The sequence below is a fragment of the Pleurodeles waltl genome, chromosome 9, assembly GCF_031143425.1.
Source record: "Pleurodeles waltl isolate 20211129_DDA chromosome 9, aPleWal1.hap1.20221129, whole genome shotgun sequence".
In the NCBI taxonomy this organism is placed as follows: Eukaryota; Metazoa; Chordata; class Amphibia; order Caudata; family Salamandridae; genus Pleurodeles; species Pleurodeles waltl.
The window spans coordinates 699,091,847-699,117,476 of record NC_090448.1 but is presented as its reverse complement, the minus strand read 5'-3'; the positions used below and the strand labels follow the sequence as shown (position 1 = coordinate 699,117,476).

General features: G+C 48.3%; 1 protein-coding gene across 1 annotated transcript in view; it reads left to right on the top strand.

The window, feature by feature from the left end:
* The window catches only part of ATG2A (autophagy related 2A), a 2,189,461-nt gene that overhangs the window by 104,269 nt on the left and 2,059,562 nt on the right, over positions 1 to 25,630 (top strand). The window contains exon 7 of the mRNA XM_069207806.1: positions 3,400 to 3,496. Coding sequence (XP_069063907.1) covers positions 3,400 to 3,496 — 97 coding nt within the window. The remainder of the gene's footprint in view (positions 1 to 3,399; positions 3,497 to 25,630) is intronic.

Below are 25,630 nucleotides of genomic sequence, written 5' to 3'. Positions count from 1 at the left end.
TAATGGTGCCCTACCACACATTTCACAGAATGTTAGTTTAGGTTCTTTAAGTAATAACGGTCCTACATGGCCAGAATTGGCTGTCTATACAGCACGTCCTAATGCAGGTAAAATGACTGTAGCAGATGTGTGCTCCCCTATACTAATTTAGCAGAAATATATAGGCGCTTAATACAATATGTAATGCAGACTTTAAACACTGCCTCATAAAGAGCTACTTCAGCGCAACCACATGTGGCCACAGCGGACAGTAACTCTACTACTGAGCTTTCAATTAGGAGTAAGGTACCCACTAAACGTGAAGAAATTCAGTTTTGGCTAGCACAAAAAAAGTGCTTTGGAGGCAGCGTTTCCCCATATTGGACCTAAAGATAAACATAGAATTCTCACAGTTGCTTGCCATTTGGGATAATTCCATCAGTGGAAAACTGGGCCACTGCAGGTGCAGTATTTGCTTCATTCTACACTACCGGGCACGGTACATCAACACTTGAGAATTACTATTCATTATTAGAATAATGAAACACAACGCTATTAATGTAGTGACTAGAAAAGTGAAGCAGAGCAAAAGTCCCAGCATACTTTCACACTAGTGAATCTAAAATCCCTACCTGAGCTACTAAAAACTTACATAAGAGCAATAGCAGTGTTAGCCCTAATCTGCCTGTGTAGTCTCTGGAAGGAAACCCGATCACCATACTTGTGCTAGGTAGAGAAGAGGTCTGTTGGACTGATGGAAGACCTCCCACATGGATGGAGAGAAGACTCTGAGTTTCAGCAGAAACTGCGGTGACGACATGCAGCATAAGATGACTGGCTATAATGTCCCCTCTGATGTGGTGGGAGCAGTGTAGTGTGTTATAATAAAAACCTGTTGTTCTAAGAACTGCCCTGATGTGACAAAACTTATTTTTCTGTGTAGGGTAGACATCGTACTCTTTGTACCTGCAATACTTGGTAAATTATTGTGTGCAGTCTTGGGTTGAGCACAGGATGAAAAGTCCTGCAAAGAAATTAATAACCCGTTCTGCATGGAATATGAGGAATAAAAATGACTTGTAACTAAGTAAAAGGGAACAGGCCTCAACGAGTCCAGGCAATTCCTACTGTGCTCCAGATGTTTTAACACTTGACTTGGGTCTCAATGAGGCTTTGTGGCTTCTTGGCTTCCTGGCATCCTGCAGGTGGACGATGCCAAGTGGCACATGCAGGTTCTGAAGTGGGCTCTCAGTGGGGTCAGCACCAAGGAATTCTCTCAGATTCCATCCATATGTTGGAGCAGACTGCAAAAGATCTGCAGTGGTGGTTGCTGGACCTGAGTTAACAGGTGGCAGACTCCTCACTCTGCTCCACCCACAGCTAATGGTCATGATGGGCATCATTGCTGGTTTGGAGAGGCCATCTGGGAGAGGTGGAGTTCAGAGGACTCTGGTTTCCAACTCATCCACATCAACGTGTTGGAGTTGCTAGAGACTCGCTTGGCAGTAAAGACTTTTCTCCCTTCCATTAAAACGGAACAGGCGCAGGTCCTCATGGACACCACCGTCTGATGGTACTGCAGCACACAGGGTGGAGTGCTGTCGTGGGTCTCATGTCAAGAGGCTTGTCATTAGGGAATCTCTTTGGTAGTACAGCACCTGACAGGATCTTTAAAATTCCAGGGAGAATGAACTCAGTCAGCGTTGCCTAGCGGATCACGAATGGCAGCTACACTCTGCTGGGACAGGGCATCTTCCAGCAGTGAGGAGCAATGTCTTTCAATCTTTTTGCCACTGCTGAGAATGGGCAAACTATTGTGCTTTAGCATTCCTGAGGCAGTGGTCTCTCAGAGATGCCTTATGTTTGGACTTGACATCAGGGTTTGTGTACTCCTTATTGTCTTTATCTCTCCTGCCCAAGTTTCTGAAGAAGATTAAGAATGACCAGGCCAAAGTCAATCTAGTGGCTCTGAATTGGGCCAGTAAAGTGTGGCACCAAAACATCTGGCCATGAACATCTATTCTCTGATCCAACTGCCTCTTTGGAAGGATCTGTTACAGCAGCAGGGCAGGTTTCATTATGTGATTAATTCTACGCAGAAGTTACATATGTTTTCCAAAAATTTTCTTTTTCTTAAGAAGGTGGTTTCGGTTGAATATATCTATTGAAACATTTTGACATGCATATTTTGCACATTTTCTGCTACATTCGTTAGTTGAAATTTTAAAAAATGCATATTAGCTCATGTTCTACTCCGGTGTGATGAAAAGTGCTGCGAGATATATTGATATAATTTGTATTGTTATTTTGGCTTCTATATTTTATGAATGTTATGTGATCATAATTAGCAAGTAGAACATATCTTTGTATATGTAGGTGTTTTGTGTATATTTGTGCACAGTTTGCATTTTTATTTAGGCCCTGCTTCTGCTTTGGGGAGTTCTTTTGCAAATTTGTTTTGTGACCCTTTCCCCATGGCTTGTTAAAGGATATCTGTTTTCTGTTTTGAAATTGCAGCTTATTGCATCAAAATCTGCATGTCTCCTTACTTACAGGCATTTTTCCCCAGTATATTTTGACCGATTAGACTTGCCAAATTTACATCGGAAAGAATATTGGTGTGTGGTGCTTATAGCACTTCTTATAATTGTGATGTATGTTGTGACACAAGCTACCATACATCATATTAATCACAGTTAATTGGGCTAAATGTTATCTAAGTCAATGTAATGACTTGTTAGTTGAAGAAAGAAAGCATAATGGATACCAGTAAGTTTAAACTTTACGTTTTCTTACTTTTAAGTAATTTTCCCTTTTGCTACAGTACACATTTCCTTGTAAAATTTCATGGAAATTTTCGATTATTAGGCATAGTAATGTATACTGTAGATTAATTGCTTATTTGTTGAGTACGTACTGCATAACCTAATTGCTTATTGTTTGTGGCACCGTGCAACAACAGGCGGCTGAAGGTGGCGGGTGATCAATGTGAAAAGTAACCAATAGTGATTACACATTTTTATCTGACTAAGAACACTGTGCAAGGGAAGGAGATATTCAGAAGATGTATAATACCATTGTGATTGACCAAGTAGGTCTTTGGTTGGTAATTTGCTAGTTGTTGGATTTCAAAGGATAATAATTTCCTGCCCTAACAAGTGTTGCAGTAGCTTACATGTCTGGTTGCTCAGTAAACTAATGCATCCACTGCAAAAATGTGTGCTCGTTCTCCTGATCACAGATTCGAATTCTGGCAATAACGGAGTTTGGGAACAATAGATATGTTAGTCAGTGCGGAGATGTTCCAAGAGCTGAACATACCATTTAAAAATCGTCCTTGTTATTTTGTCTGCCTGTAACCACAAGCTTGAGGTTGTTTTGTAGTACTGATGTACTTGAGTCATCTTGTGTTTCTTGCAGCTGCAGATTGATGGACAGATGGGCTCCTTGCACTTGTTCCTAACTCCCTTGCAGATTGTTCACCTCAGTGACCTACTCAATGCTCTCAGTATTTCAGGTGAGGTCATGTTTTACTGTACACTTTGCTACTGTCCTATATTTGCAAGACGTTATATTGCATGGTGGTAGCCAAGTAGCACCATCTTGCTACTTTTCTGCAAAATCTGTTTCAGAACTATACAGGACAGCTCTGAACTGAAAGGTTAGTGTGCACAGGGAACATTAAAAGCAGAAAACCAGGGTAGAATAGCTTAATTTACAATGCCATTCATTTCCGAAAGGCAGTCTGGAGTTTCTTGCCCTGCTATGTAGTTTATATCAATAGTGTTGTGTATCGGTATGGTTGCATCTCTTCAGTATTTTGCCCAGCACTGGGGCCAGGTCTCCTGAAGGTTAACTTCCAAGAGGAGACAGTCAAGAGGCCAACATTGTTGCATAGATTGAGCCACACACCCTATCAGGAGAGCTTCAATTTGTATTATCTAAAAGTAAGGAAGAAGAGAGTGCATGAGCAGAGATATTGCAAACCTCCCATGGAATAAATATGGGCCAAAGGTAGTGCTTAATTTGTAAAAGAGTAAGTGCCAGGTCCCAAAGCCTTGCTCAGAAGCCTGCGGTGGGCACTATTGAATGTTGGTGTCACGAATACTAAGGCTCCACCCCTTTATTTCACTATTGCAGGTTCTTTCTCTTTTCATAGGTTTTTTACCTTTCTCTTGCTCTTTCATTCCACCTTATGTACATTGGTCTTTCTTGTTGTGGATCAAAGTCTGATGAGGAAGAACAAGTGCTGGTTCCTAAAAAGTGCTGGTTCCTCATCAGCAACCACCATTTCAAATTAGGCACTAGAGTTGTTCATGTTTTGGCTAATTGTCAGGACACAATTTGTAACCGAATTCATAACCGCTGTAACAGTATGAGGTGAATAAACAACCAGCAGTAAAACATTAGGTCTATGAGCATCTTCGGTGTTCATTTCTGATGGATACTTCTACCTCCAGTTTCCTCACCTAAGGCGTATCCTCATGCTCCAGACTGGACCCGGAAATTTTACAAAAGCTTTTCTACACTGGTAGGTGTCATTTGGTTCCAGGTAAATTGTGTGTATTACCTCAGACATGACCCCAACAGAGCCATATAGCTCCTACTCCTGTGCCATGATGTCAGTTGTTTTTCCTTGCCCTTAGGATATGCAGAGCTGCTGTCTGCCACATATTTTCAGAAAGTTCATAGAAAAGTGCAGTGCAATGCAGGATGGCACCACCTAAAAAGTCAGGGTTGAAACCCTGACAGATTTTTAAAATATCTTTTTATTTTTTACATTTTTACACCATTTACAATAAAAAAAAGAAATAGAACTTAAACCAAGACAGACAGCAACCTAAGTATTTAAAAGTATATTTAATTCTTCCCACTCAAGTATCCATAAATAGCATTGTCTCATTGCAGGCGTGTCACCTCAATAGAGCAGGCCCATAGAGCATGGAAGCAGTTAACCCCTTCAGTGCTCATGAGGGCCAAAAGCCGACCTCAGCCACAGTGGGAGAGTGCTGAGGACGGCCTGGCACCTATCCATGTCTGGAGTGCTTGTGCTCTCCCCACAGCCCAACCCCCCCCCCCCCCCCCCCCTCAACAGTGGCATTTTCCTGCAGGGAGCATCTCGTGAATTATGTCACAATCATCTTAAAAACAAAGCAGACATCATACAAAACAATGTCCTAGAACGATCATTGGTTATTTTTAGCATTGTAGGGCAGGTTAATAAACACTACTTTTTCTCTACATTGAATGAATCATTTAAACATCTTTAAGAAAAAAAATATGTCCCTACTTTTGACAGCTGAACAGCTATAGATAATTGACTTAGTGATCCAGGCTTAAGTTTTAAGTGTGAACTTGTTTCTTTGGAATTGGTAAATCATGCATATGCCTTAATTTGCAGATTCAATGTGAATAATATATCTAGTGAGCCTTTTTATTATTTTTACTTTTTTTTTATGAAGTGCATATTTCTTTAAAAGAAACACAGCTAAACACAAATGATTAAATCAAATATATTAATCATGGTATGGGCCATAAGTGTAATGAATGAAGGTTGAAATGAATTTGTTTTATTGCATTTTCTTACTTTAAATCTACAGAATAGCCATTTAGAAACGTAGTTAAGGCTATGATCACCATTGAAGGATATCCTTCAACAGATTTTGCAACAAATGTGAGAGGGATGAGTGGAAATTAATAATTCCTCAACTTGAGGGGTCATTTTGACCCATGCACTAGTGCTAAAAGAGGTACAAATTGCAAATTTTGCTCACGCCTACATTAGCACTGGCAACCATCACCAGTTTTTACTAACAGTTTCTACCTGTGTTAATGTGTGCACAATTAATGATATTAATATGCGCCAAAAGAGTTTAAATACTATTTGTTTCTGTTATTCCCTATTTCATGAGAAGGGGATATTAAGCAGGAAAAAATAAAACAAATGTGCACTGGTGGCACTATTCTGTTTTTCAGTGCTTAATTTTTAAAACAAGTGCCAGGGCCAAAACATCTCTCCAGAGGACGTCAGCCTGCACTACAATTAGCAGGGGGTCCCAAGTACCAAGCCTGTATAATCTTGATTCCAGATCATGCCTCTTTCATCTACCTCCAGAAACTACATGTTCCTTTATCTCACTATTGCAGGATCTTTTTCAGTCCTGCTTTCTCTCTTTCTCACTGTTTTCCATCAGTCTATTTCTCTGGGTTTCATACTTTGTGTTTTTATCCATCTTGTCTTCTGCGTAACAGTCTGATGAAAAATAAGAACCTGTTCCCCAGAAACAGCACTGCTAATCAAACCCACCAGCAACCACCTGCTCAATTTAAGCACTAGTGTTTTTCAACTGATAAAGCCTCACAGGTCTATAGGACCCCATATTATTATTGTACTTTAAGTCGTAGTGCATACCGTCAATCTTTTTAGTTTTTGAGGAGGGTGAAACTGACTTGTTTTGCAGAAAGACCCCACTAAAATCAACCGAGATAAAATATTGTATACTCTCAGTGAGGTTTATGGGGTCATTTTACATGTTTTCATTGTGAAGATTAGGCCTGGGAGTTATTTTTAGTTTGGAGGCAAAATCCATGGATTTCACGATATGCAAAACCTCTCTAAATTTGCATATTGCAATTCTGCTTAACCTTTTTTAAGCAAGCACACGCTTTACTTAAGTTCCACCTACTACTAGCGAGAGATTTTCTGGCTGAACCAGTCTCATGCTGGTATCTCACATGTCTTTTTTACACTAGTAGTGTGCTCAACTGATAAAGGTCAGATCAGATACTGGTAAATTACATTTCGGCATGAAAGCATATTTGTGCAAAATGTTCATGGAATATCATGTAATTTTGTAAAATAAATCACAAAATTTTCATTCCCATCATGTAGATGAATTCAAGGAGGATTATTAGCTCTAAATAAGATTCAGTTCAGAAGTTTTATAATCTGTTCTGTTCTGACCACGTAGCTATAAAAACACTTTTGCTGCTCTGTGCTAGAACGTATTATTGTCAGTCAGTCAGTCAAAATAACTTTATTCGGCGTACTGCCATAAAAGTACACATACATACATACATACATACATATAAATCATCATAATATAAAATGTATAATTCAAAGACAAGTCTCTTTGATCTGCAAATCTATAAAATCTAAGTTTACCACTTAAGCCTACTAATCAGTATAAAATAATAAATACTTATAAAATCGTATACAGCAGTAAAACAATATCTAAATTCCCTTAATAGGTAATCACGTTACTGATTCGTATCTGTTCCTAATGGTGATAGCGGATTTGATCAAACTTAAAATAGAACTGCACATTTGTTTGGATGAAAGGCTTTGAATGCCAATCAATCCTTCTTTATAAGAAAGGGTGTGCAAATTACGCAAAATAGTTAATAAATTTTTTTCCCTAGGAGCTGAGTAAAGTGAATAAAATAAAGTGACAAGTGCTTTGTTTTGAAAAATTATCAAAAGGGCATGGTGGTAATATTTTTTCCCACACACATTTTGTCGGAAACGCCACTCTAAAATGGATCGAGTTAAATCTAAAAAGTACATCAGAAAAAGGATTGTCTTCAAAATCCTCATCCACACCCACAAATCCCTCCACAACACTGGACCAGCCTACCTCAACGAATTAGTGAACTTCCACGCACCCACTCGACTCTTCTGCTCTGCTCACCTCGCCCTCGCCACAGTCCCCCGCATCCAACGCACCACCTCCAGAGGCAGATCCTTCTCCTACCTCGCCCCCAAGACCTGGAACTCCCTCCCCAACAACCTACGCAAGACCCAGGACCTCCCGACTTTCAGAAAGCACCTAAAGACATGGCTCTTTGAGCAGTAAAACGCCATCTCCCCACCCCCACCACACAGCACCTTGAGACCCTTCCGGGTGAGTAGCGCACTTAATACATTTTTTGATTGATTTGATTGAAGTAAACACATAGAATGCAAGGTACTTTGCATAGGTAACTTAGGAACTTTGAATAAAAGCAATATTATATATGGCCTTTGAAAATAGCTTATTGCCATTTTAACAAAGTGGAAACAGTGCAAAAATCAACAGTTCCTGGGGAAGGTAAGTAAAGGTTAGTTTGTGAGGTAAGTAAAACACTTACAAGTCTCAGTCCTGGGGCTTAGGCAGCCCACCTTTGGGAGTTCAAGGCAATCCCAAAGTTACCACACCAGCAGCTCAGGGCCGGTCACGTGCAGAGGTCAAAGAGGTGCCCAAAACACATAGGCGCCTATGTAGAACAGGGGGGCTCCGGTTCCAGTCTGCCAGCAGGTAAGTACCCACGTCCTTGGGGGGGGGCAGACCAGGGGGGTTTTGTAGAGCACTGGTGGGTACACAAGTAGGCACACAAAACACACCCTCAGCGGCCCAGGGGCGGCCAGGCGCAGTGTGCAAAGCAGGTGTCGAGTTTCAGATAGGAATCAATGGAGTGGCCCGGGGGTCACTCTAGCGGTTCAGGCAACACGGGGGGCTTCTCGGGACAGCCATTACCTGGGCTAGGCAGGGGGTCGCCTGGGGGGGTCACTCCTGCGCTGAAGTTCGGTTCCTTCAGGTCCTGGGAGCTGCAGGTGCAGTGTTCCAGGCGTCGGGTCCCTTGTTAAAGGCAGTCACGGTCAGGGGGAGCCTCTGGATTCTCTCTGCAGGCGTGGCTGTGGGGGCTCGGGGGGGGTCGTCTCTGGCTACTCACAGGCTCGCAGTCGCCGGGGAGTCCTCCCTGTGGTGTTTGTTCTCCGGATCTCGAGCCGGGGGGGTCGGGTGCAGAGTGTGAAGTCTCACGCATCTGGCAGGAAACGTGAAGTCTTTGGAAGTTACTTCTTTGTTGCAAAGAAGTAGCTGGTTTTGAGCAAAGCCGCTGCTCACACGAGTTTCTTGGTCCTTTAGTCCAGGGCAGTCCTCTGAGACTTCAGAGGTCGCTGGTCCCTGTCGGATGCGTCGCTGGTTGCAGGTTTTCAAATCTGGAGACAGGCAGGGAGGGCTGGGGCCAAAGCAGTTGTTGTCTTCCATCTTCTCTGCAGGCTTGTAGGTCAGCAGTCCTTCTTGTTTCTTCAGATTCCAGGAATCTGATTTCCTGGGTTCTGGGGTGCCCCTAAATACTAGATTTAGGGGTGTGTTTAGGTTTGGGAGGGCAGTAGCCAATGGCTACTGTCTTTGTGGGTGGCTACACCCTCCTTCTGCCTCCTCCCATGAGGGGAGGGGGGCACATCCCTATTACTATTGGGGGAATCCTCCAAGATCAAGATGGAGGATTTCTAAAGGCAGGGGTCACCTCAGCTCCGGACACCTTCGGGGCTGTCCTGACTGGTGGGTGACTCCTCCTTGTTTTTCTCATTATCTCCCATGGACTTGCCGCCAAAAGTGGGGGCTGTGTCCAGGGGGTGGGCATCTCCATTAGCTGGAGGTCCCTGGGGCATTGTAACACGAAGCCTGACCTTCTGAGGTTCACTGCTAGGTGTTACAGTTCCTGCAGGGGGGAGGTGTGAAGCACCTCCACCCAGAGCAGGCTTTGTTTCTGGCCTCAGAGGACACAAAGGCCCTCACCCCATGGGGTCAGAAACTCGTCTTTCAGCAGCAGGCTGGCGCAGACCAGTCAGTCCTGCACTGAAGGATTGGGTAAAATACAGGGGGCATCTCTAAGATGCCCTCTGTGTACATTTTTTATAAATCCAACATTGGCATCAGTGTGGGTTTATTATTCTGAAGTTTGATACCAAGAATTCCCAGTATAAAGTGTAGCCATTATGGAGCTGTGGAGTTCGTTTTTGACAAACTCCCAGACCATATACTTAATATGGCCACAACTGTACTTACAATGTCTAAGAATAGACTTAGACACTGTAGGGGCATATCGCTCATGCAGCTATGCCCTCACCTGTGGTATAGTGCACCCTGCCTTAGGGCTGTAAGGCCTGCTAGAGGGGTGACCTACCTATGCCCTATGCCACAGGCAGTATTTTGTGTGCATGGCATCCTGAGGGGGAATGCCATGTCGTCTTTGCCTTTTTCTCCCCACTAACACACAATGGCTACTGTCCTGGAGGCTGGCTACACCCTCTTTGTGCCTCCTCCCTGTGGACAGGGGGGCACATCCCTAATCCTATTGGGGGAATCCTCCAAAACCAAGATGGAGGATTTCTAAAGGCAGGGGTCACCTCAGCTCAGGGCACCTTAGGGGCTGTCCTGACTGGTGGGTGACACCTCCTTGTTTTTGTAATTATCTCCTCCAGGCTTGCCCCCAAAAACACCTCCACACGCCTCATCCTCGACATCCCATGCCCCAACCACATCTCAGTCCACCTAAGAGATCTACACTGGCTCTCCATCAACAAGAGGATCACCTTTGAACCCACTCTCACAAAGCACTCCACAACACCGGCCCTGATTACCTCAACGAGCGACTCACCTTCTACACCCCCAACCGTCAACTCCGCTCCACCAACCTCGCCCTCGCCCCTGCCCCTCGCCCCTCGCATCCACCGAACTACAGCCGGCGGCAGATCGTTCTTCCAGCTCGCCACCAAGATCTGGATCTCCCTCCTCGTCCAACTATGACAGACCCAGGACCTGCTGACCTTCAGGAAACTCCTCAAGACCTGGCTGTTCGAGCAGTAGCACCTCCACCGCCCCTCCCCTCCCCCAGCGCGCTCTGCAAATGACTGATTGACAGATGAAAATGTAGCAAGTGCCCATCTTTTCCTACTCATTTTCAATATTTCTTTGACAACAGTTCTTTTCCTTGGCAAAACCTTCAAGGATTTACATATCATTTACATATTTACATACCCCTTGCTGGATTCTGAATTTTGTCTACTTTTTGGAAATCTATAGCTTTTCTATTTCACCCATGGGTTTCTGACTGGTTTTCACCAAAACTGTAAGTAGGTTGTGAGCACAAAAAAAGGGAAAATAGGCTACCTCTTAAAAAATTGCCAAACCGGTCATAGAAAATTAGATTTTTGGATTAAACTCTGCATGTTCTTGAAAGCTGGGAAGATGGTGACTTTAGTACAGCAGACCGTTTGTGGATGCCATTCTTAGGGAAAAACAGACACTTTTTCTCTGATTTTCCTCCAGAAACTCAATGTTGCTATATTTTGCCTATTTTCTCAGTCCCCTCCTGCGGAATTTACAAACCCTGGGTACCTTTACAACCTCAGGATGTTGGAAAAAAGGACACAAATTTGGCGTAGATATCTTAAGTGGTCAAAAAAAGTTATGGAGCCCTAAGTGCGAACTACCTCAAATAGCTAAAAAAGGGCTCAACACTAGGATGGGTGGGGAGGGGAACATACCCAGCAGCTAAGGTGTTAAGAACTGATATGGCTTCATCTAAGCAAACTATAGCTAGATCTATGGTTTCCTGTAATTCTCTCTGTTACATTTGGCTAACAAGTCCCAGCTAGATAAACCTAAAACTCATTCTAAACTACGCATAGAAAGGCTGAATTGGTTGCCTGGATAAAAAAAGTCCCAATGATAGAAATTTCTAAAGCTGCTACATGGAAATCAGTTCATACTTTCACTAAACGTTATTGTTTAGATGAAGATTTAGGGTTTGGCCAAGTGTCCAACATGGCAGACGCCTAATTCCGCGGCTCCTGACCCAGGTCAAAAAATCTGTCCAGGCTCCGTCCCCAGCATCGTGGTGATACTGAGCCACACACTGTAGAGGGTCAGTTAAGACCAGAGGAGTGCTGGACCTGAGGCAGCACCGAGATCGAGTTGTCGCGGTGCCCGTGTGACAGAGGTAGTGGGCAGCTGCGGCTCTTCTGCCCTATACTCACCTCCACCCCCCCCCCCCCCCCCCAAACCCACAGTGGGGCGGCCCTGTGGGTGAACGACGACAGACGAAGGAGATCCCTGACAGGGCCTGGCGGTGAGTGGACAGACCTTCTGGGGGCCGGACGCAGGGACGCACCCCTTGGTGACAGACGGTGGCGGGCCCTAATGCGTGGGAGGCCCGCTGAGTGGCACAGATCCCCGTGTGTGCTGGACTGCGGCCTATCTGTGTCTCCTGAGGATTCCAGGCGACTGCCTGCCCTGCAAAGATAGCCTAGAAGGAGGCCTGGCACCGACTGACGGCGAAAGGTACGCACTGCGGCCTAGTGGAGGGCCTGCTGCCTGGTACAACTCGCTGGGATTGCGACCAGGGCTGCCGGGGGAGGGTCCTTAATTCAGACCGGCAGTGGAGAGGCAGACTAAGCGGCGAACTAGACAAGAGCCGAAAACCCAGCCAAGGAGCAGCGGGAGAGATGGCGTAATCCGCACTGAGTGAGCCGAGGAGCAGCACTGCTATGGTGGGACACGCTGCAAGACTGTGGGCCAGGTGGTGGTGATCCGTCCCATAGGAATACCCACGGAGTGAACATCGAGTGCGGCCCCCGACCTTCCAGTGACAATTCATCGATCAGATGGGGCGCAACAAAACTAAGCCTCCTAGGCTGGAGAAATATGCGCAGATGCGCTCCCCATCTTCTAAAGACTAGATTGCCTCAACACCATCCGACTGTGAGCCCCCCACACACCCGCCCCCCACCCGAGCATAACCATCAGGGGACAAGTTAGATCTTATCCTACAGGAAATCCGCGACTCCAGAGTAATCATAGAACAGCAACTTGGCGCTATCTGCACATGCACAAAAGATGATCAGCACATTTTGGCAGACAGAGTCCTATCGACAGAGCAAGCACTAGCTATCTTATTACCGGCGCAAGCAGAGCACAACTCTTATGTTGATACAACTGCGCAAACAAGTGGAAAAACTCCAGGATCGAGCTGAGGATGCTGAAGGCAGAGCGCGCAGAAATAACATCTGTATAGTTGGCCTTCCAGAGGGCACCGAAGGTAATTGCCTCACTCAGTTCGTCAAGACCTGACTGTAGTCGAAGGTGGCGCCTATCCGCCCTCTTCATGGTAGAACGGGTGCACCGCGTGCCTGCCAAGAGACCCGTCCCAGTGGCCCCGCCATAGCCAATAATGGCGAAAATATTGAACTATAAAAACAGCTACATGCTATTCGGGATGGTTGTCAACCAGCACTACATTTGCACTTCACTATCTACGTGTGATATCCTTGTATTCTTAGCTTGAAGTAGGGAAATACTATGGCCCTCATTACAACCCTGGCGGTCGGTGAGAAAGTGGCGGTAATACCGCCAACAGGCTTGCGGTAATTACTGCTAAATTATGACCATGGTGGAAAGAGCTCAGATAGACAGCCACTTTACCACACTGTAGGAAAGTACCATCTTGCCTGGCATGTTACCCCTATATTTCACTGTATATATGTTGTTTTAGTTGTATGTGTCACTGGGACCCTGCCAGCCAGGGCCCCAGTGCTCATAAGTGTGCCCTGTATGTGTTACCTGTGTGATGCCTAGCTGTCTCACTGAGGGTCTGCTATCCAAAACCTCAATGGTTATGCTCTCTCATTCTCTTTCCAAATTGTCACTAACAGGCTAGTGACCAATTTCACCAATTTACATTGGCATACTGGAACACCCTTATAATTCCCTAGTATATGGTACTGAGATACTCAGGGTATTGGGGTTTCAGGAGATCCCTATGGGCTGCAGCATTTCTTGTGCCACCCATAGGGAGATCTGACAATTCTTACACAGGCCTGCCAGTGCAGCCTGAGTGAAATAACGTCCACGTTATTTCACAGCCATTTACCACTGCACTTAAGTAACTTATAAGTCACCTATATGTCTAACCTTTACCTAGTAAAGGTTGGGTGCTAAGTTACTTAGTGTGTGGGCACCCTGGCACTAGCCAAGGTGCTCCCACATTGTTCAGGGCAAATTCCCCGGACTTTGTGTGCGGGGACACCATTACACGCGTGCACTATACATATGTCACGACATATGTATAGCGTCACAATGGTAACTCCGAACATGGCCATGAAACATGTCTAAGATCATGGAATTGTCACCCCAATGCCATTCTGGCATTGGGGAGACAATTCCATGATCCCCCGAGTCTCTAGCACAGACCCGGGCACTGCCAAACTGACTTTCCCGGGGTTTCACTGCAGCTGCTGCTGCTGCCAACCCCTCAGACAGGTTTCTGCCCTCCTGGGGTCCAGCCAGGCTTGGCCCAGGAAGGCAGAACAAAGGACTTCCTCAGAGAGAGGGTGTTACACCCTCTCCCTTTGGAAAAAGGTGTTAATGCTTTGATGGGCACAGATGGTGCCCATCTCTGCATAAGCCAGTCTGCACCGGTTCAGGGATCCCTCAGCCCTGCTCTGGCGTGAAACTGGACAAAGGAAAGGGGAGTGACCACTCCCCTGACCTGCACCTCCCCTGGGAGGTGCCCAGAGCTCCTCCAGTGTGCTCCAGACCTCTGCCATCTTGGAAACAGAGGTGCTGCTGGCACACTGGACTGCTCTGAGTGGCCAGTGCCAGCAGGTGACGTCAGAGACTCCTCCTGATAGGCTCCTTCAGGTGTTGCTAGCCTATCCTCTCTCCTAGGTAGCCAAACCTCCTTTTCTGGCTATTTAGGGTTTCTGCTTTGGGGAATTCTTTAGATAACGAATGCAAGAGCTCATCAGAGTTCCTCTGCATCTCTCGCTTCACCTTCTGCCAAGGAATCGACTGCTGACCGCGCTGGAAGCCTGCAAAACTGCAACAAAGTAGCAAAGGCGACTACTGCGACCTTGTAACGCTGATCCTGCCGCCTTCTCGACTGTTTTCCTGGTGGTGCATGCTGTGGGGGTAGTCTGCCTCCTCTCTGCACTAGAAGCTCCGAAGAAATCTCCCGTGGGTCGACGGAATCTTCCCCCTGCAACCGCAGGCACCAAAGAACTGCATCACCGGTCCTCTGGGTCTCCTCTCAGCACGACGAGCGAGGTCCCTTGAACTCAGCAACTCTGTCCAAGTGACTCCCACAGTCCAGTGACTCTTCAGTCCAAGTTTGGTGGAGGTAAGTCCTTGCCTCCCCACGCTAGACTGCATTGTTGGGAACCGCGAGTTTTGCAGCTACTCCGGCTCCTGTGCACTCTTCCAGGATTTCCTCTGTGCACAGCCAAGCCTGGGTCCCCGGCACTCTAACCTGCAGTGCACGACCTCCTGAGTTGTCCTCTGGCGTCGTGGGACCCTCTTGTGTGACTTCGGGTGAGCTCCGGTTCACTCCACTTCGTAGTGCCTGTTCAGACACTTCTGCGGGTGCTGCTTGCTTCTGAGTGGGCTCTCTGTCTTGCTGGACGCCCCCTCTGTCTCCTCACGCAATTGGCGACATCCTGGTCCCTCCTGGGCCACAGCAGCATCCAAAAACCCTAACCGCGACCCTTGCAGCTAGCAAGGCTTGTTTGCGGTCTTTCTGCACGGAAACACCTCTGCACGACTCTTCACGACGTGGGACATCCATCCTCCAAAGGGGAAGTTTCTAGCCCTTGTCGTTCTGGCAGAATCCACAGCTTCTACCATCCGGTGGCAGCTTCTTTGCACCCACAGCTGGCATTTCCTGGGCATCTGCCCACTCCCGACTTGATCGTGACTCTTGGACTTGGTCCCCTTGTTCCACAGGTACTTTCGTCAGGAAATCCATTGTTGTTGCATTGCTGGTGTCGGTCTTCCTTGCAGAATTCCCCTATCACGACTTCTGTGCTCTTTGGGGAACTTAGGTGCACTTTGCACCCACTTTTCAGGGTCTTGGGGTGGGCTATTTTTCTAACCCTCACTGTTTTCTTACAGTCCCAGCGACCCTCTACAAGGTCACATAGGTTTGGGGTCCATTCGTGGTTCGCATTCCACTTCTAGAGTATATGGTTTTTGTTGCCCCTATCCCTATGTGCCCCCATTGCATTCTATTGTGACTATACATTGTTTGCACTGTTTTCTATTGCTATTACTGCATATTTTGGTATTGTGTACATATATCTTGTGTATATTTGCTATCCTCATACTGAGGGTACTCACTGAGATACTTTGGCATATTGTCATAAAAATAAAGTACCTTTATTTTTAGTATATCTGTGTATTGTGTTTTCTTATGATATTGTGCATGTGACACTAGTGGTACTGTAGGAGCTTCACTCGTCTCCTAGTTCAGCCTAAGCTGCTCTGCTAAGCTACCATTATCTATCAGCCTAAGCTGCTAGACACCCCTCTACACTAATAAGGGATACCTGGACCTGGTGCAAGGTGTAAGTACCCCTTGGTACCCACTACAAGCCAGGCCAGCCTCCTACACACACCAACCGCCACGGCGGAAACAGCCACTACCGTAGCCGCCTTCAGCCAGGCAGGAGACAGTGTTCAGCTCACCCTATTATGACAGCCCAATCCGCCACCTTTTCCGGGGCTGTACCAATGACAAAAAAAGCCTGGTGGAAACACTGCACAGAAGGGAAAGGACTCACCATTGGAGACGCAGGGAACGACCACGCCGCCATGGAGCCCGAGCTGCAAATATTTCCGATGGGCTTTTACGTCCTGCTCCCCCCCCCCCGCCCCCCCGAACACCAATGACGGCAAAGACGACCACGGTGAGTACAGCCGCCTTGCACACAGGGGAGGGGGGGAGGAAAAAGAGAGTGACACACACACACGCAACACAACCCCCAACACCATACACACAATCAGATGCAGTAAGAAAACATATATACCCCGTACCCCTCAGGAATAATGCAAGGACAACACGAATAGATCAAAGTGAGTGTAATAATATCAATACTGTAGAAATACGTACATCCAACCTAAAAGTATATACATATGTACAAATCAAGGGACACTGCCCAGACCTCAATGTGCGTGGGCCACAGGGCCACATGACAAACTCCAAGGCCCCACTTGTCTCCTGCCACAACACGGAGAGAACACTGCAGGGGCATCATTTGGAAAATAGGCAGGCACCTCAGGTGGACAGGGAATGTGGGGGGGGGGGGGCACCTCAGCCAGCAGATGGAACAACACCACTTTTCCTGGAGGGGGCAGCAGGCCCACTGCTTGATCCTGGGGAGTGCACGGCCACAGTCTCTCGAGTGGGTGAGTTGCCCACTGGTTCTGGAGGGGGCATTGTGCCCTGTGCTCTTGTTCCTGGGGAGGATGGGGTGAGTGGGTGGCGTCCACACTGGTTCTGGAGGGGGCATCGTGCCCTGTGCTCTTGTTCCTGGGGAGGATGGAGTGAGTGGGTGGCTTCTACACTGGTTCCTGTGGGGGCAACGTGCCCTATGATGCACATCTTGGGGAGTACAAGGTCACAGTCTCTCAAGTGGGTGTCATTCCCACAGGATTTGCAGAGGGCAGGCCGCACAACAGCCCATGAAGGCAGGTCTACAGAATGTCAGCCAGCAGTGACGGCTGTTCAGTGGTGGCAGTGGGGTGGTGGTGGTGGTGGTGCTGCTGCTGGCGGTGGTTGTGGGGGGGGGAAGCACCTGCCCATCCCCTGCAGCCTCAGACGGCAGCCCACTGCTGCTGGTGGTGTTGGTGCTGCTTCTGGTGGTGGTGATTGTGGGGGGGGAAGCACCTGCCCATCCCTTGCAGCCTCGGATGGCTGCCCACCACTGGTGGTGGTGCAGCTGCTGCTGGCGTTGGTTGTGGGGGGAAGCACCTGCCCATCGCCTGCAGCCTCGGACAGCTGCCCACTGCTAGTGGTTGTGGTGCTGCTGGCGGTGGTTGTGGGGGGGAAGCTCCTGCCCATCTCCTGCAGCCTCAGATGGCTGCACAACCATGGTTGGTTGTGGGGGCTCCGACTGAGTCCCAGCACCAGGCCCCTTGTCCTTCCTGCCTGCTGGGGCTGGCTCTTTGCCCTTCCTGGCAGCAGCTGGGGCTGGCTCCTTGCCCTTCCTGGCAGCAGCTGGGGCAGGCACTCTTTCTGTGAGGTTGTGGACACTACTGGGCCCATTGACTGGGTGGCTGAGGTGCTTGCCTGGGTTTTAGCCACCCTGGCCAGACGTGAAGGGAGGGGTAGGGAAGAGGTCAGTGGTGGAGAGGAAAAGCTGCTTAGGGACATTGGGGCGGGGAGAAGGTATGGGAGTGGAGGAAGATGGAGTGGTTGTGGGAGGTGTCTTTCTGCTGTGTTTGGGTGCAGGTGCTTGGGCTGGATGCTATTGTGAGGTGGATGGCTGTTGAGTGTCTGAGTGCCTGTGTTTGTGTACTTTGGAGGGATGGGGACAGACACAGTGGGAGAGGACACAAGGGACGTGTGCATGGCTGTTGTGGAGGTGTCTGCCAGTGAGGTGTGTTCTGATAGGTGTGCTGGTGATGGTGGTAGTGGATTTGGATGTAGTGCATGCAGGTGTGAGTGCAGACGCAACTGGGAGGGAGGTGGAGGAGGAGGACTTGGACACAGTGGAGGCAGTGGATGTTGGTATGTCTGCATCTGGATGGTGTTTGTGTGAGTGTCTGTGGGATGATGTGTGGTGCTTGTGTCTGCATGTGCCACTCTTGTGTGTTGTCTTGTGTGCATGCTAGTCTGTCTGTGTGCTTGGGATAGGTTAGGGTTGAGGGGACTAAGATTGGGTAGAGGAAGTTGGAGGGGGAGGGTGGAAAGAGGGACAATGGCTGCCATCAGAGAGGAGGCCAGAGCCTGGATTGATATCTGTTGGGCCACCAAGCCAGTGTGAATGCCATCCAGAAATGCATTGGTCTGTTGCATTTGGGCTGCCAGCCCCTGGATGGCATTCACAATGGTTGACTGCCCAACAGAGATGGATCTCAGGAGGTCAATAACCTCCTCACTCAGGGCAGCAGGGCTAACTAGGGCAGGGCCTGAGGTGCCTGGGGCGAAGGAGATGCCCACACTCCTGGGTGAGCGGGCACGGCAACTTGATGAGGGGCTGCTGGGAGGTCGGTGCTGGTACAGGGGTGGCGGCAGGTATACCTGTAGCTGGGGTGGGCACAGAGATGTCTGCCACCACCAGGGAGCTCCATCGGAGGAGGTATCTGTGTCCGAACTGTCCCCTCCAGTCTCCGCCGTGGTGCTCCACTAGCCCTCCGTCCCATTGGTGCCCTCACCGTCGGTGGACTCTGCCTCCTGGGTCCTGTGGGATGCAGCTCCCTCCGTCGCCGGTGCCTCTGCTCCTCCGCCAGATGATGCTAATGCACATAAGGACAGGATGACAGAACAAAAAGGGGGTGAGAGACAAAGGATACACTTGGTCATTGGCTGCACCAACACCTCCGTTGGCGTACACAGCTCCCTCACACACAGGGAACAGGCCTACGCAATAACCAATGCACTACCAGTAAAGATGCTAGTAACCTGGGCATGGGGAGGGACACATACCGCCAACTGCAGCATACCTGGGACCCACACAGCCCTGCCCAGTAGTGGATGCCTACTAGCTAGGTAGGTGGACTATCACATTAGAACCCTAGCCAACCTGGGACCTATTCTGCAATGTCAGGCCTGGCATAGGGGCACCCACAGACACACATTCCCCACCCGGATACCACCTCACCAGGCGTAAGTAGTGGTGATGGGCACTGTACTCACCCCCTTGTGGCTGCTGTGATGTCCTCAAGCGCCCATTCAGCTCCGGATAGGCCACCGCCAGTATGTGGGCCATCGGGGGGTCAGGGTTCGACGGGCACCCCTTCCTCGTTGGGAGGCCATCCCCAGCGGGGCCTCCGCTGTCTTCCGTGCCCAGCATCTCAGGCCCTCCCACCGTTTCCGACAGTGGGTGCTCCGCCTGCCGTAGACCCCCAGGGTCCGCACGTCCTTGGCGATGGCACGCCATATACCCTTCTTTTGATGGGCGCTGACCTGCAGAGGAAATACACACAGGGAAATGTATTAGTCAGACCGTCCTGCCTGTTACACTCATGGCCCACCATACCCCTTCATCCCCAAATGCACAGACCTGGCCCAGCACACAAGCAGCACGCAGCCCAGGGGACATCCACCAACTGCTCCCCCCCCCCCCCCCACCCCCCCCCCCACCACAAGGCCTTCACACACCCAACTCTATTCATTCATGCCCCATGCATTTTGCTCACAGTATACTCACCTGTTGGTCTGGAGGCCCATACAGCAGTCCGTACTGGGGTAGGACCCCATCCACCAGTCTCCCCAACTCCGCCGAGGTGAAGGCAGGGGCCCTTTCCCCAGTCACAAGCGCCATGGTAGATTCCGGACACAGGTGATAGTAGCACACGCAGTGTAGGTCCTCTCCTGTTGAAGGTCAGATAGGATGTGAGTAAACAAATAGAAAATGGCAGTGACCACAGCGGCGGTGAATACCGTCACCGCCGGCATATATCACCATTGGCCACTGTACCTCATAGAGCCCAATAATAACCAATGGGGGAGTTGCACGGCGGTTCCTGACCGCCTCCCGCAACGGCGCACAACGTCAGCGGAATTACCGCATTTCCACCTGTTCCTCCACACAGGACAGGTGGACGCCATTTCAGGGGGGAGGGCAGGCCCTGTATTAGAACTGTGTTACAGTTCACAATTGTACATACAGGACAGATGCCACTTATACATTTCAAATTAACTTTTGTGGCTACAATTTACAGTTTGTGACCATGCTCCTGACTCTTTTGCTCCAGAGATTGCTACCTCTGTAGATGAATAGGAGATGGAGACATACCCCTGTGTGCCCCCTGGTGGCCTTGGCAACAATGGAGGACAGGCACATTATCCTCACCTATAGACTTGACAGGGCCACAATCACAGAGCTGTGTGCCCAATTGGAATCTGACATATCTGCTATCCATCACCCCACTGGGATCCCCTCTCTTGTGCAAGTCCTATCTGTGCTCCATTTCTTGGCAACTGGTTCTTTCCAAGTGACAGTGGGCTTGGCAGCAGGAATGTCACAGGCAATGATCTCAATAGTGCTGACAAGAGTGCTGGATGCCCTGGTTAAACATGTGCGGCTACATTGTTTACCCCCAGGTGGAGGATGTGGGCACAATGAAGGCTGACTTCTATGCAATGGGACATATCCCCAACATCATTCGGGCAATTGATGGTTGTAAGGAAATGCTTCCTTGCCATGGTTACCCCCTAATTTTTGCCTTTGCTGATGCTAAGTTATGATTTGAAAGTGTGCTGGGATCCTGCTAACCAGGCCCCAGCACCAGTGTTCTTTCCCTAAACTGTACCTTTGCTTCCACAGTTGGCACAGCCCTGGCACTCAGATAAGTCCCTTGAAACTGGTACCCCTGGTACCAAGGACCTTGATGCCAGGGAAGGTCTCTAAGGTCTGCAGCATGTCTTATGCCACCCTGGGGACCCCTCACTCAGCACATGCACACTGCCTCACAGCTTGTGTGTGCTGGTGGGGAGAAAAGGACTGTCAACATGGCACTCCCCTCAGAGTGCCATGCCAACTTCACACTGCCTGTGGCATAGGTAAGTCACCCCTCTAGCAGGCTTTACAGCCTTAAGGCAGGGTGCACTATACCACAGGTGAGGACATATGTGCATGAGCACTATGCCCCTACAGTGTCTAAGCAAAACCTTAGACATTGTAAGTGCTGGGTAGCCGTAAGAGTATATGGTCTGGGAGTTTGTCAAACACGAACTCCACAGTTCCATAATGGCTACACTGAAATATGGGACATTTGGTATCAAACTTCTCAGCACAATAAATGTACACTGATGCCAGTGAGCAATTTGTTGTAACATGTACCCAGAGGGCATCTTAGAGATGCCCCCTGAATACCAACCCGACTTCTAGTGTGAGGCTGACCAGTTTCTGCCAGCCTGCCACAACCAGACAAGTTGCTGGCCACATGGGGAGAGTGCCTTTGTCACTCTGTGGCCAGGAACAAAGCCTGTACTGGGTGGAGGTGCTTCTTGCCTCCCCCTGCAGGAACTGTAACAGCTGGTGGTGGGCCTCAATGGCTCACCTCCTTTGTTACAGCGCCCGAGGGCATCCCAACTAGTGGAGATGCCCACCCCTCAGGCCACTGCCCCCACTTTTGGCGGCAAGGCTGGAGGAGATAATGAGAAAAACAAGGAGGAGTCACCCACCAGTCAGGACAGCCCCTAAGGTGTCCTGAGCTGAGGTGACCCTTGCCTTTAGAAATCCTCCATCTTGATTTTGGAGGATTCCCCCCAATAGGATTAGGGATGTGCCCCCCCCCCTCCCCACAGGGAGGAGGCACAAAGAGGGTGTAGCTACCCTCCAGGACAGTAACCATTGGCTACTGCGCTCCCAGACCTAAACACACCCCTAAATTTAGTATTTAAGGGCACTGAAGAACCGAGGAAATCAGATTCCTGCAACCTGAAGTAAGGAGGACTGCTGAACTGTAATCCTGCAGAGATGACGGAAGACGACAACTGCTTTGGCCCCAGCCCTACCGGCCTGTCTCCTGACTCGAAAAACTGCAACAGTGACTCATCCAACAGGGACCAGCGATCTCTGAAGCCTCAGAGCACTGCCCTGAACCTAAGGACCAAGAAACTCCTGTAAGCAGCGGCTCTGCTCAAGAAACAGCAACAATCTTGCAACTTTTCTGCAACTTTTAAAGACTTCACGTTTCCCGCCGGAAGCGTGAGACTTCCCACTCTGCACCCGACGCCCCCGGCTCGAGATCCAGAGAACAAACACCACAGGGAGGACTTCCCGGCGACTGCGCCCCCGTGAGTAGCCCGAGACGACCCCCCTGGGCCCCCACTGTGACGCCTGCAGAGAGAATCCAGAGGCTGTCCCTGACCACGACTGCCTGTAACAAGGGACCTGACGCCTGGACCAAGCACTGCACCCGCAGCCCCCAGGGCCTGAAGGAACCAAACCTCAGTGTGAGAGTAACCCCCAGGAGACCCTCTGTCTAGCCCAGGTGGTGGCTGTCCCAAGAAGCCCCCCGTGCCTGCCTGCACCGCTAGAGCGACCCCCAGGTCCCTCCATTGTTTTCTATCTAAAACCCGACGCCTGCTTTGCACACTGCACCCGGCCGCCCATGTGCCGCTGAGGGCATGTTTTGTGTGCTTACTTGTCGACTCCCCCCCCCCCCCCCCCCCCCCCCCCCGTGCTCTACAAAACCCCCCCTGGTCTGCCTCCGAGGACGCGGGTACTTCCCTGCTGGCAGACTGGAACTGGAGCACCCCTGTTCTCCATAGGCGCCTATGTGTTTTGGGCACCACTTTGACCTCTGCACCTGACCGGCCCTGAGGCTGCTGGTGTGGTAACTTTGGGGTTGCCCTGAACCCCCAACGGTGGGCTGCCTATGCCTAGGAACTGAGACTTGTAAGTGTCTTACTTACCTCACAAACTAACCAATACTTACCTCCCAAGAACTGTTGATTTTTGCACTGTGTCCACTTTTGAAATAGCTTATTGCCATTTTTACAAATACCTTATATGATATTGCTTTAATTCAAAGTTCCTAACTTACCTGTGTGGAGTACCTTGCATTTTATGTGTTTACTTCAAATCTTGAACCTGTGGTTCTTAAAATAAACTAAAAATATATTTTTCAATATAAAAACCTTTTGCCCTGGAGTAAGTCTTTGAGTGTGTGTTCCTCATTTATTGCTTAACACTACCCGCTGATAAGCCTACTGCTCGACCACACTACCACAAAATAGAGCATTAGAATTATCTAATTTTGACACTATCTTACCTCTACGGGGAACCCTTGGACTCTGTGCAGACTATTTCTTACTTTGAAATAGTATATACAGAGCCAACTTCCTATACCAGTCTACGTGGGATGCTCCTCTTCCGGAAAAGGAAAGTAAAAACCTAGACGCAGCTGTCAAAAGGGTAGCTGCTCAAGCTGCAAATAACTTGAAAATTGCAAATTGCAAATTCTCAGGCACTCCTGGTGATGTATGACACAGCCCACTGGGACGAGCTAGAAGAACTACTCCAGTATCTTCCACAAGAACACCAAATAAGGGGCAATGTCTCAACTGCAATGTCTAACTCCACGATAAGCCAATAGGCAGCTAAACAGAATGTAATGTCTAATGCCACGTGAAAGCCAATAGGCAGCTAATTTGAATACAACATGTAATGTGCTACTGGTTAACATTGAACAACTAATATGCGCAGTGGTGAAACACAACGTCGGTGGTCAAACACAATTAATGGCATAACACCACCTCGCAAAATAAACAAGGAGCACACTTTTACAACAGGAGTTCCTTCAGAGGATCTTATAGAGGCTCAAATAACAGAGGGAGAGCTGATGCGTGTTCTGCCTTCCTACTTATCTCGTATTAGAGCTTACATGAACCTCTCTGGAATGCACTTCTGAGTTCAAAGAAGACCTTTATTTTTGTTAATTCTTCCCCACCCACAAGTTCTTGAGACGAATTAATAAGACTTCAAGCACACATTCAAATGAGTAAAAGTAGTCACAGCAATGAAAACAAAATATATCACAGTACTTCTCAGTTGCAATGTACACAGCAGATTATATTGGCAAAGCATAAAAATTAAATTAATCACCGTGTGAGACCTATCTTCAGCTTCATCTTTCTGGGGTCTGCAAGTTGATGACTCCGGTCAACTGCGAGAAAGAGATTATCTACCCACACGGGAGACTGGCAACTGGTGCCTAGTTCCAGCCTGAAGTCAAGCAGATTCGAATCTAAATCTCTGAAGCCCCGAGTCATCCTTCCAAAAGCGTGCCCCCTCCTCTCAGACTCGGGAAAACTACACAAGCCTTTGGAGACTGGCCAGATCTCCTACACTTCTCCTCTTCCCAAGCCTGTGCAGAAAGGAAAACCCCAAATGTACTCTCTCTTATCAGGTCTAGTCTGGTGTGAAGAAAACAGCTTGGTTCATCTTGTGGAAAAACATAGCTTGGAAAAATACAGCTTGGATTCTCAACTGCAATGTCTAACTCCACGTTAAAGGCAATAGGCAGCTAACCTAAATATAAAATGTAATGTATAATATCATGTCAAAGCCAATAGGCAGCTAAACTGAATACAGCATGTCAAAGCCAATAGGCAGAATACAGAATGTAATGGCTAATGCCATATCAAAGCCAATAGGCGGCTATACTGAACAAAACATATAATGTGCTACTGGTGAACATTGAGCAACTAATATGTGCAGTGATGAAACACAAAGTCATTGGTCAAACACAATTAATAGCATCACAATGCGTCCACCTCTAGAGGCTCTCCCTCCAATACAAAACAGTGACTTTTTACAAATTCTCACAGCACATACATCTCCAGTGGGGGGAAGATTAGCAATTTTCTACCCCCAGTGGTCCAATATCACCACAGGTCAATGGGTTATATCAAATATCCAACATGATTATTGTCTAGAACTCATTTCCACTCCACCAAATATTCCTCCTCGTGTTCACAAGCTCTCACACGACCATCTCATTCTCTTAAAAGAATGGGCACTGTCCCTTCATCTCAAAGGGGCTATAGAAACCGTTCCCCTATCTCAACAAGGGTTAGGTGTATATTCCCTATACTTTCTTATACCAAAGAAAAATGGTTCCTTAAGACCAATTCCTGATCACAGGCCTCTCAACCTATACATACTTACAGAGCATTTTCATATGGTCACTCTGCAAGCTGTTATTCCCCTTTACAGCAAGGAGATTACATGACTGCATTAGATCTCAAAGATGCTTATTTCCACATTCCCATACATCCAGCACATCGCAAATATCTCTGATTTGTCATTGCGTGAAAGCATTGTCAATTCAAAGTTCTACCAACTGCTCCCAGATTATTCACGAAATGCTTA